This window comes from Lissotriton helveticus, chromosome 11, assembly GCF_964261635.1.
Source record: "Lissotriton helveticus chromosome 11, aLisHel1.1, whole genome shotgun sequence".
NCBI lineage: Eukaryota > Metazoa > Chordata > Amphibia > Caudata > Salamandridae > Lissotriton > Lissotriton helveticus.
In genome coordinates this window covers 548,127,736-548,139,767 of record NC_136072.1, presented here as the reverse complement: position 1 = coordinate 548,139,767, position 12,032 = coordinate 548,127,736, and the positions used below count along the sequence as shown (strand labels likewise).

The window sequence follows — 12,032 nt, the reverse complement described above, 5'->3', positions numbered from 1 at the left end:
TGGTATTGGTGCCAAATGATGGCTGCCATTTGATCATTTGATTCTAGTTCACGTGCATTTGCGGTATTTTTTTTGCGCTGGTATGTTCATTCTACCTACTATAGTTGTTGGCAGGACAGGTCTGTTGTGCATTGAATTTGAGCTAAAATAGCGTAGGATTTAAGATTTTTGGAGTGAGATATTGAAGCGGACTGGTGTGCTGGCCATACCTCTGGGTATGTATCACCTTTAGAGGCAATATTGCGCTGTGGGTCTTGTGGATCCCCAAGTAGTGTGCTGCTCAGGTTTCCTATCTAATGGTCAAGTTCATGCTACACCCTGTGGGACTGAAACTGCATACAGAAAATTGTGCTGTTTTTGCTGCTCAGGATATGCATTACCCTATAGAGTTCATGTGATTGAACTGAGGATATAATTTACAGTAGGAGGGTGCTGTTTGTGCTTCTCAAGTTATGTAGCATTCTATAGGGTTCATGAATTGCTCGAAGGATACCGATAGTCTTTCAGGACAGAAATATGCCAGCTGTGTTGCTGTAGATGTTCTAGTGCACTTGTCAGACTGTTGCTTCCGTAGTGTTTTGCTTATAGTTTTATCAATGGGTTTCATGATTAAAGGGTCACAAGCTTGTCGTGCTGGTTCATACCATGTTTCTTGTATGACTTTATTCTGAAATTGCAAGTCAGTTGATTTTCGTTGGATAGCCTTTACTCAGTTAATAATGAGAAACAGATTGTTTTTGGGGCAGACTGGGGGTGCCCAAGATGGGAGTGACACAAAAATGAGGTTAGAACCAAGTGTGTGGAAGGTTATACAGCATTTGTTTGTAACAAACCAGTCCTGCTGCTCTGCTCTTCCCCATCATAAGTGATTAAGATCTTTGCTCAGTCAATAGAACGTTTACTTCACCAAACAGAGGTGTTGGGATCCACACCTCTCTGGTTTGACCAATTTAGAAGCATAGGGATGTTCTGCTTGGATTATAGGCCACCCACTGTATTAAAAAAAAAAGGTAGGAATTACGGCACTGTCCGCTCGCCCTCCCTCACCCAATATCTCCTTCCTCCACTAGATGGAAGAGAAGCAAAGAGTCTCCACCGGGATCGTCACAAGTCTGCATGATTACTTTGGAATTGTGGATGAAGAGGTCTTTTTCCAGCTTAGGTAAGGAAGATCATTTGGAAGGAGAGATCAGTAAGAAAATAATCAGTAAGCACCCACTACATTCACATTAAAATCAGTCGGCGAGGAAGAGTTTGATTTCGTAGTCAGCGTGAGTAGGTCAGTGAGAGGAAGTGATAAATCCAAGGTCTGTGAGGCCTTGTAAATGGGCAGAGAAGGAAGGAAGGTAGGTAGTTGAGTGGAGGAGCAGGTGAAAAAATCATTGCTATTCCTGTGAACCATTTAGAAAAAGCTAGGAGGTGAGGCGTGTGAGGAGGAGTCTATCCGTATAGAAGAGAATCAGAAAGAAGTGTAGGTGTCAAAACGGCAACCAGTTATGGTAAAAGGGGGAGCAGAGAAACCTGTGCTCGAGATTGGAGGTAAACTGTTTGGTTACAGGAGTACCAGGGAACAGCCAAGAGAAAAGGAAATACATTGAGAGAGAACCAGTGTTTTAGGGTGAGCAAGGGACATTTTGCCTGTATGCAAAAGTAATTCTTCAAGGATAAGAGAAAGGATAATTGTTGGTGAGGGGTGATGAATCGCTGACTGGCTCAAAAGTGAGAGATTATAATGGAGAGAAAGAGCCAGTAAGTTTGTGAAAGGGAATGAATTAGTTGGAGCTGCTCAGTCAGACAACGTTTCTGAATACACCAGTCAGAGTATGATTTTCTCCGCTTGTCACTAGCATGTTAGGTGGTTAGCACTTAGATATTGGGGTACCTTCAGCTCTTAAATGCCTAGCAAGGCCTCCCAGACTCCTGAGTGTCCGTGAAACATTCTGTAACGGTCAATCCATTTCCCTTATGAACCTTATTGGATCAGCCCGTAAAGCTCCATTCCTCACCTTTGTGATCCTCTGTGTCCCTTCCGTCACTTGCATTAACCTTAGTGGGTCGGTCTTTGAGATCCTATCCATAACCTTTACAGTCTCCTTGAGTCAGTTAGTGAGGTCCCTTCCATCACCCATTGAGCATTAGTGGGATAATGTGGATTCTTTTAATTTACTATTTGAACATCAGTGAGTCGTTGTGTGAAGTCATGTCAGCCCCAATCTAAACCTCAGTGAGTATTTCTGAAGTCCATCCGGCATCCTAATAAAGTTGGGGAAATTAGTTTATGAATCCCTATTCTTCACCTTAAGGAGCTTTCATGAGTCTGAGGTTGCATTATTCAGCCATATGAACAGAGTTGCTCTGTAAGGTTCTGTCCTCCCCCTGTGAATCTTGATGAGTCATTTCGAGGTTCCATACTTCAGCCTTGTAAATCTCCATGATTTCATCTTTATGGTCCCAGTCTTCAGATATTTGTGAACACTCTGGACCAACAAACTTACCGACATTGCAGCATAGTCATGAGACTGTTTAACCTTGCCAAGGTGCCAGTCTTAGGATGCTCACTCTCCCTTCTTGGTTTTTCTTAGTGTTGTCAAAGGCCCCATGCCAAAGGTGGGTGAGAAGGTGCTGGTGAAGGCCGTGTACAACCCCAACCAGTCCGTCCCATGGAATGCGGTGAAGATCCAGGCGTTATCCAGTCAGGTACCTTAGTGGGCCTCTAGGGGAGGAGGGACTTGCAAAATCACCCTTTAGCTTCAGTCTGAGGCTTTCTTCAACCACCATCCCACTCTTCAAGCCCTTATTTGAGGAATGGTATGACACCCTGTTGGCATGAGAAGTTACCAGTCATAAAAAAAAGTGTGTAGGCAGGAAAAAAGGTAGAAAGAAACAAAACAATTATATTCAACATTGCTGAGAAACATGAATTCAGAACAAGAGGTAAGCTTTGTAGGGGCAACCGATGGCTCTGTGTGACATTGACAGGTATTAAAGCATAGAACATTGATATTACAGGGGATTAAAGAACATCCTTTTGTGATTGTTTACTGGTACTGATGGCTTGTGCCTGTACCCGGATAATTGGGGAGAAAAGAAGACAGTTCTGCAAATGGTAAGACACTAGCCCCACATTTATATAGCGCTGCATCTGGAACCTTAGTGAAGTTCAGTACTAGTGCAACGGAAACCAAACCCTAAAAAGACACACTACCAATAACATGGGTCACACAGTGAAGCTAACTGAGAGAAGTACACTACGAAGTGACATAATTAGCAGTTGCTTATGCTTTTCTAGCAATACTCAGAACTGCAGCAAGTTAATAAAAACAGAGTTGCAGGAATCCACACTGATTAGTATAAAAACCAGATGGTAAGGCTCTGATAATCTCGCAAAGAAACAAATAAACTATAACCTAAGACAGTTTCATTGCCCTGCTACAAGCCTGGCCCCAAAACTCCAAACGTAAGCAAAGAATGCAGTGTAAGGCAGCTAGCAAACATTTTAAAAATGCAAATGTAAAGAAGCAGCATAGGCTGACCTGAACATTTCACAAACCATAGAGGTTGCGCTCTGCTTTGCCAAGCCTAAAAGTTACTGAGAATGCTGATAAACACAAATTGTTATAGCACACTATGGGCAAAAACCTGTTTAAATACAGCAAGAGACAGCTCTGGCATTACATTGACTGGTATATTCTCTAAGAGATAACCTACCAGGATTCTTCAAGTGTGGTTTTAGGAAAAAAGGATTATTAAAATGAGCAACGTTTCCTGGTTATCTGGAAGTAAAACGCATTTTGTCCAAAAGTATACCCTTCGCATGATCCAGTAAGAGACCACCTCTCATTACTAGTAAAGGTCCATTTTCCCTCACTTGGTCTGTAGCTTCTCTTCCTGGTGTTTTCTGTCTCTAATTCATGGGCAGGTATGTTTAGAAGTGTGCAACTATTAAACCAGTACTGCAGCTTTGAGTTAGTATTTCAGGCAGACAAACAGGTCAGTGGGCACAGTTGGTTAGGACCTAATAGTCCTAGCGTAGGATAGCAGAGGGCATATTACCAAGAAGTCTCTCAGTTCACTAGCATGAGCTCTGATCTGTGGTACTACCCAAATACTCCTGAATGGAAGGCAGTTCTGTTGTCAGAAAGCACTTTACCAGCACCCTTGGTGGCAACAAGCAATTTCTCTGGGAGGAGCAAGGGTGGCAGGTAAATAAAAAAAATAAAAAAGGCTGTCTACTATAACAGACATCGGTCTTATTTAATTGATGCTGATGGTGAGAGATGTGACTCAGTCGCCATGTCATATCAGACTGCCTCAGTAAGTGTCTCTAACTTACACAGTTCACATGGGAGACTGCTTTCTGTATGACTCCTATGTAGATTTGGAACTCACCCCTCTTGCCCTGCAAAAGACATCTTCACTCCTGAAGTTTAGAAAATGATCTGACAACATAGGTTTTCCTTCAGTCATTTTATTCGGGGCGCCTCCAGTGATGCTTGTGTTGCCATCTTAGCACCATGAATTTTTAGCTGTTGTCAAGTAAATGTCCACCAATCACTATCTTCATTGTAGTGGCTTGTCTTAGGCCCCAAGCACTGCCTTTGTTATTGAGAGAGTACAATTCACTGTATAGCCACCATGTAGAAACCTGACAATGTGGTGGCAATCTGTAACTTATGGCTCAAGTAAGATGTGAAGAAACGTGTGCTTCAATATTACCCTCTGATTTTTAAATGGCATGGGTGATCAGTGGTCCTGCGTGAGGCAGAAAAAGGCAACCTCACTCTATCTGGCGTCTTTATAGTCCTACAACAGAGACTGTAAGCTCTGTTTTGAGCTGAATATGCAAAACTAGAATCCGTTGGAGCTACAGAATACCAGATCGTTCTGCAAAATATTTCAATTCCGAATAGGGCTATAGTCTGACAGTTGTGGAAAAAGGGAAGTTAATTTTTGATGTGCCATGTACACTTACATCTTTTGTGCTAGTTCGCCTGTTGAAAATAGGTTCTAGGTTGGGAGTACAGTGTGAAAATGCATAAGCTAGACTTTGTGAATGATTGGTAGTGGAAATAGCACAATAAAGTCTTGGGTCTTTCAAACAAAAGTCCATAATAAAACTATTCTTGTTGTTGCTAATAGTCCCAAGTCTCCTCTCCAGATATTTTTCTCTCACTTTTTTGTGGTGTACACCCTATCCTACATGCATCTGCTGTATCATCATTTGTTCTTGGAATCCTCTTTACCATCTGCCCAAAATAAGCATCTCTTCTGAAAAGCTTGGCACAGAGGCCAGTCATTTTGGTGCAATTTTAACTTTACTTGTACCTTCCAGATCCAATTTGATGCACGCTGACTGATAGTGTGATAAACCTCACACTGTTGAGTGAACGTACCAAACCATCTGTAGACAATTTAGTTCACACTGTGGTACATTAACACAAAAATCATTTGTTTATGCCCACTTCTACTAGTTTTCAGTAAAGGACAAGCATGTCTGGACCGGGAACCCATTAGCAATATCTGTTGATTATTCAAGGGTCTGTGGTCGACATGAACTATGGCCAGGTACCTCTTGCAGAGTTGGGTTCTACTTATGTAATTTTAGTTACTTATTGGAGGCCTGCTCTCCAAGACTGAGCGAGTGCTAGATTAGTCTTTGAGCCACACCCGTAAATTTTAGTTCAAACAATGTGTGCCAATGGAAACTTAAAAGTGCATTCTGTCAAAGGTATAGGACAAAAGGAGAAGAATTCTGAAACGCTGGGAATGGAAACAAAGGCAGTCCTGCGGTCAAGTGTGCTAGATTGTAGATTGCTATGGTAATCTCTTCTGAAACTTTTGAACCTCATGGATGAATTCTTAATTGTATGAAGCTGCATACTTGAGTAACATTTTTAATGAGAACTTGTATTTAATTCTTGCTTTTCATCTTGTGATGAGTGGATCCTTAGAGTACAGTTTTGATTTCCTTCTATTAGGCGCCCAATCTTTGGATGAGGTTGGAACAAATTAATCAGCAAATCTTTGAGCAGATTCTCACATCAGAAAGTAGTTATGCAGTAGCTTTTTTTATTCTGAGCAGTTCTGAAAAGCTGTCTTTCGATATAGTGTACCAAAATGAGGCACCCTGTGCAGAGAGTCCAGGAATCCCTTATTAGTGTGCATGGGCTTATTTTAACAATCCTAAGGTGCTTTACTTGCGGTAGTGTGGTCAAGCGGCTTTAGGCTTATCAGAGCAGGGGTGTTAGGCATTTGTCATACACACAGAGTAATAAATGAGACCCACACTCCGTAAGTAAATCCAACACCAATTTAGAAAAATAACATAGAATTTTATATTAATTTAGACCCCAAGAGCTATGAGATCAGGTAAGTACTCTCCGTGTTGGTGATTTTCAGAAAACAAAGAAAATAATCTGTCCGATTTGAGCCATGAGCCTTGGACACTGTAATGTTATCCTATAGGAGAAACCTGCACTGCATTGGGGTACTTGCAATCGAGTTACAGGGTAGTTCTTCAGAACTTTAGGTAAGTAGGGGCCAAGGTCCTTAGAACCACCAGCTGTTTTGGTTAACCTCCTTGGTGTTTCTGGATGCAGAGGTGATGGTTGCAAGGGAAGCCTTGAATGCTCCCGCTGAAGTCTATGGAGAAAACTGTAACAGAAGAATGCAGCTAGTGAGGACTTGAGGACAGAACCCAAAAGGGGGCTTGGTTCTTGAGGGTCTCTGGGGCAAGGGTGCACCGTCGATAGGCTCAAACTTCGGCTGTGGGGCTCAGGTGCAGAGTTTTTTTGTCCGGTGCGTCGCTTGCGTTGGAGGCTCTCATTTTTGGGGTCGACCTAGAGATGGGGACAAAACGGGACAGCAAGGCCACTCTTGATGCCTCTCTGGTGCCGACTTCCCTTGTTGGTATGTCGAATTTAGCAGTGCTAGACACTAACCAAGCCTTGGCTGCTGCAAGGGGGTCCGGTACAGTGACCTCCTCCTAGGCAGCCTGCTACATCACTGGACCCGGTTGCCAGCAGATTGGTGAACTGGAGGTTGCTGTTGGTGCCTACAGGTTGCAGGGAAATGGCTCCTCCACTGTAAGGGAGATGTTGACGGGTTGGTGGAAGTTGGCAGCCCTCCGAGGCTTTTGGAGGATGCGCAGCTACAGTACGAGTCAGATCTTTGCAATTGTCGAGACCGATGTAGGCAGGCAGGGTTTGGCGCCAATCCACAGCCAGTCCACAGTTCTTGCATTCTAAGGTTTTTCTTTTTCCTTCTTTAGTATGGTGAATCTGAGTTCCTGGTGTCAGGGGGTCCCTAAATACTGAATTTAGGGGCGTTAAAGGAGTGAAGGGTAGTAGCCATGGGTACCACTTACAAGGGTGCCAAAGCGTGTGCCAGTTGTGTTACAATGAGACCATTTTACCTTGTTTTAGAGAGAGAGCCTGGTTAGCGGGGACCCAGTGCACATCAGTCGAAAAACCTCAGTACCAGTGGCAAAAAGTAGGGGATGACAAAAAGGGTCTCTTGCCTACAACATTGACATCCAGCTGTTTAATAATAAAGGTTAGGCTGGTATTGACTTGCGTGTGTAATTCTGAAACCCCCAGCTAAACTTGTTCTGTGCACGTGTCCTTTTTCAGAGAAGCTTGCTTCAGGCCCGTCAGTGCAGCAAATTGGAAGTAACAAACTCTGTATAAGTCTTAGGGACCTTAGCACACACACAAGATCAAGTTTAGCGCCTTCAGAACCAATAGGTTTGATTTCATACATGTCGGCAAAGACCGCCTTAGAGAGACTTCTGGTTGTGACCAAAATACTTTTGACAGTTCCCAGGTTCAGAAAACCCTACATTTGTGGGTCCTCCTTCTCTTCACAGGAAACCATGCTCTGGAATGAAGTAAGAGCAAGAAGGAGAATCCTTTACAACCATCTTAAAATCGAACGCTAAAAAAGACCAGAATGTTCTTCTCCCAACCAAGATTACCCTCCATCATGGATATGTTCTATAAGCTGATCCTGAGAGCTCCACCTATTGACACTAGTGGTAGAACCAAGATTGCTGTGACATGATTGGAACTCGTTCTGGCCCTCACACATGACACACAGCACTTACTACATGGGCTACTCCAAACAAACACTTCCTAATTTATACTGCTAACACAGTAACCTCTTATCTGATCACCCAGTAAAATGCTAAAGGTCTACACCATTGGTGTGACTTGTGACAAGTGTTACAATACCATGCAAGCATGAGGCCAGCCAGTCCTCATTTTATATGTGGGCAAGAAAATTACAAAGGCCCAGGATGTACTGCTATGGTGGGAGGATGATTTAAAAATGTAAACGAAAGGTGCCACTATAATTGACCCTGGCTTTCCACCAGCTTAACTAAACTAGAATTAATATTGTTCCCTTAAGGAAAATAATATATCACATAAAGAAGACACTGCACAACAGATGAGACTTTACAAACGAGGCATAGGACGACTGGAGAGGGCACAGGCTTGGGGAGTATTGGTAGACGGTCTGAAGAATGTAGGCCAGGAATCTTCCCCCGGCACACCGCAGGCCTGAGCTCGACTGGCCAGCCCCGATAGCCAAGGCCAAGAAGGGAGTGAAGGGGCGGTATGAGCAGACCAAAGCACCCTAGCATCCACGGACATGGAGGCATATATGAGTCCGGCCCACAGCTTAGACTATAAAGAGCGAGGCCCAGACCACACATACAGCGAGAGACATAGTGGCGGTTAGTAGACAGCAGCGAGGGAGGGGGAGGCTGGGGGGATAGTTGAGGGGGAACTGTTAGACTGTTATACTAGATGGCGATTCGTTACAATTAGGAGTGCATAGTACGGCAGAAAGTCGCATTGCAAGAGGAGATATGGACAAAAGACCAACTGAACGGATAGGAATAACGATTTGAAATGTTCACTGAGAATATCAACGACCGAAACTAATTGTGTATGTAATGCTAATACCTAAATGCCAATAAAGTATGTTAAAAAAACAAAAAAAACAGATGAGACTTTACCTAGTGAGGTACGACCTTGCTAGAGACTGTCTATACTGTGGTATGTGAATAAGCCCAGGACACTGGAGCACTCTAGCTGGTATGATGGGAGCAGGGGGAAACAGTATTGCCCAGTGACGAGAAAAGCAGGACCCTTGGTTGAGACGAAGACTTGCACAAGGCTGAACTGACTGTAGTTCTGAGCGGTGGTCCTAATGAAGGATGAGTCCTTCCCACCACCGACCACCTAACCTTTTGGTTAGTACGACAACTGTGAAAACTGGCTTTACCCGAGAAACCTTGCCCCCGCTAAGCTGGTCTTAAGTGCAACTACATAGCTCAATATCTTGAATTTGTATTTACCACAGTTATTCCGAGAAGAGAAAGGTTAACCACCCAAAACCATCTCGATGAGTAAAGGATTTAAGTAGCTGCCAAACACAGCTGTCCTCAACCAGCTGTGGTGGCATTCCAGTTTGAAGTTTGAGATGTTCACTAGGATTCAAGCATCTCTTTGGGAAACAAATAGAAAAACCCCTGCAGACCTTTTAAACCGACATACAAATAACCAGCTCTCTAGCGTCATTGCAAGTGAGGAGGCATTTCTCCTTTTCAGGAGCCACATGGAGAACTGGGTTTTAATCTTACCGTTTCCAAATGTCAACTTTCCATTCGCGCACCCAAGAAGATCCAATCATTTAGACTGCTATGAATGTAAAATGTCCTAGCTAATGTGAATACAAATTTCAGTTCTATAAAGTATGAAGAGGTGATATTTTTGATTATTCTCTTTAATTCCCAAAGTCCAGCACAATACAAAAGCTTTTTTTCATCTAAATGCAGTTTTCAACAAACATTGGAAATTCAATATGTTTCGCCTTTGTTAGAGTTGGAGCAAATCGCATTATAAATGGCAGTGATCTTTACCTTTCCAAAAGATATACCCTGCCCACCTTAATGAAATAAAGAACTCCGTTGTGTTTTTTTAATGTAGTAAACCTGCAATGGTGCTGTAGCACTGAGTGAAAATGGCAGTTCCGACTGCACATTAAAACTAGCTGTGTTGTGAGGGTTCAGTACCATAGGCTGTCAGTAGGTGTCTCTTGGGACATCTAGGCCACATATGGTACTGCACCCTGCAGCATGACTAAGCAAAGGATATAGCACAGCGTGAGAGCTGGGGATCCCGGTTCGAGTCTGCTGTCAGGCTCAACCTCTTGTGATAATGAGCCGATTGTTTAATTTAAAAGAACAAGCAAACAGCAGTTGCCTTTGGGGGTGGGCCGGGGCTGTTTAATTTAAAAGAACAAGCAAAACAGCAGTTGCCTTTGGGAGGGGGCTGGGGGCCTGCGAACAGTGTTGTGGGAGGGGTGAGGAGGCGGCAGTGGGAGATTAAGGGACATGAAGCAAGCGAAGCAGTGTTGTGGGAGGTGTGAAGGGGAGGCACGGGGAGATAAAGCAACAGCAAGCAAATGTTGGAACAGAAGTTTCACTGCACAAGTAAACAGAACAGTTAACCAGCAAAGCAGCAGGCCAACTAAAAAATAGTTTTCTCTTAGTATAGATAACCTGAAAAGTAAGAACGCATGTAAGAGAGGCAGTGCTCATGGGAGGATAGAAAATTCCAAAAGGAAGGACTCCTAAGTGCATTCACCAATGAAAAGCTAGCATTTCTATAAGACAGCAACAGGAAGCAATGAAAAAGATGGGTGTATTCTTAAGCCCATTTCCTAGATGCAGCATATCTCGAAGAAACCTGGCAAGAGCTGCTTAGGCGAGACCTACAAATTAGAGTATTCTATAACTTCATCAGCCTCTTCAAACTACAACTCCCACAGACCATACCAGCCTCACTTTCGTCCACCAATCTACCATGACCCAGCACTATTAACATAGACTTTTAGAATATTGACATTGTGTTGAAGGAGGACAGGAAATCAGAAGAGAACCCGCTCCTGGGCCCCCCGCAGGCAAGTCACCAGCAACACTTCCTTCTCCTGCCTTCGAACATGAGCTGCTGTTCTTGTTTTCAATGTGAATGGAGGGAATGCATAATTGCAGCACTTCATCCATTTTTAGGTTTTGCCTGTCAATGCGCATGCGCATTGAGCGGAGCGAGACTATATGGGCTTAAACAGACTTTAACTAGACTGGCGATTTGATGAAGTGGATGTGCGCTTTTAGCTCAATGTGCAAGCGCAATGAGTTAAAATGCGCGTGCACAGCATCAAATCGCCAGTCTTCGCCATCTGTTCCCCCCTCCCCAGCCGCTAGCATCTCCCCTCTCTCTCACGGCCGCCAGGCCGTGTTATTTTGCTCGCATTTCACAAAGCCTTGCTCGCATTTCTCCTCCCCCTCCCCGGCCGCCAGCACCTCCCCTCTCTCTCACGGCCGCCAGGCCGTGTTATTTTGCTCGCATTTCTCCTCCCCAGCCGCCAGCACCTCCCCTCTCTCTCTCACGGCCGCCAGGCCGTGTTATTTTTTCAGCCTCCCCTTTTTCATTTCTCTCTCCTAGCTTCGCCCATTTCTCCCAATCACTCTCTTCTATCACTCTCATACCTCGCTGTCAGTCTCTACTTTCCCGCTCCATTCCTCTCTTTGTCTCAGTCCCACTTTCTTACTTTTTTCTCTCACTCAAAATGTCCTACTTAGTAAATCATTTATTTCTGTTACACTTGCTGCATTTCTAAATAATTGTTTCTGTTTCTCAGCCTCACTCGTGTCCCACCTTCATCTCTTTTTGCTCCCTTCTCCCCCCACTTTTTTTTCTTTCTTTCTCCAATCCTCTGTCAGTGTTTCACACATTTCCACTCTCTTAACCTTAATTGTCTAGCTGAATCGCCCTCTCACTTTATCTCTGCACTATCTCCATTATTTTTTCCACCTAGCCTTCCTTCCGCGGCTCGTGTCTTCCCCCTGCCCTCTTTCCTATCTCCCGCTCTGTTTCACTCTCCTCCATTTACCTCACGGTCTCCCGCTCTCTACGTCTCCCTCTCTTGACAGCTCGTTCTGTTACGCTCTGTCCTTTCAT

General features: G+C 44.0%; 1 protein-coding gene across 5 annotated transcripts in view; it reads left to right on the top strand.

Annotated features, from left to right (window-relative positions):
• Window positions 1-12,032, top strand: part of CCAR2 (cell cycle and apoptosis regulator 2) — a 399,374-nt gene that overhangs the window by 83,866 nt on the left and 303,476 nt on the right. For 2 of the 5 annotated variants that reach the window (XM_078666278.1, XM_078666277.1), the window contains exons 4-5: window positions 1,071-1,162; window positions 2,583-2,697. The exons of 2 other annotated variants lie outside the window; for them this stretch is intronic. In XM_078666278.1, the coding sequence (XP_078522404.1) occupies window positions 1,071-1,162; window positions 2,583-2,697 (207 nt within the window). The remainder of the gene's footprint in view (window positions 1-1,070; window positions 1,163-2,582; window positions 2,698-12,032) is intronic. One more of the 5 variants, XM_078666281.1, reaches the window with a different exon arrangement.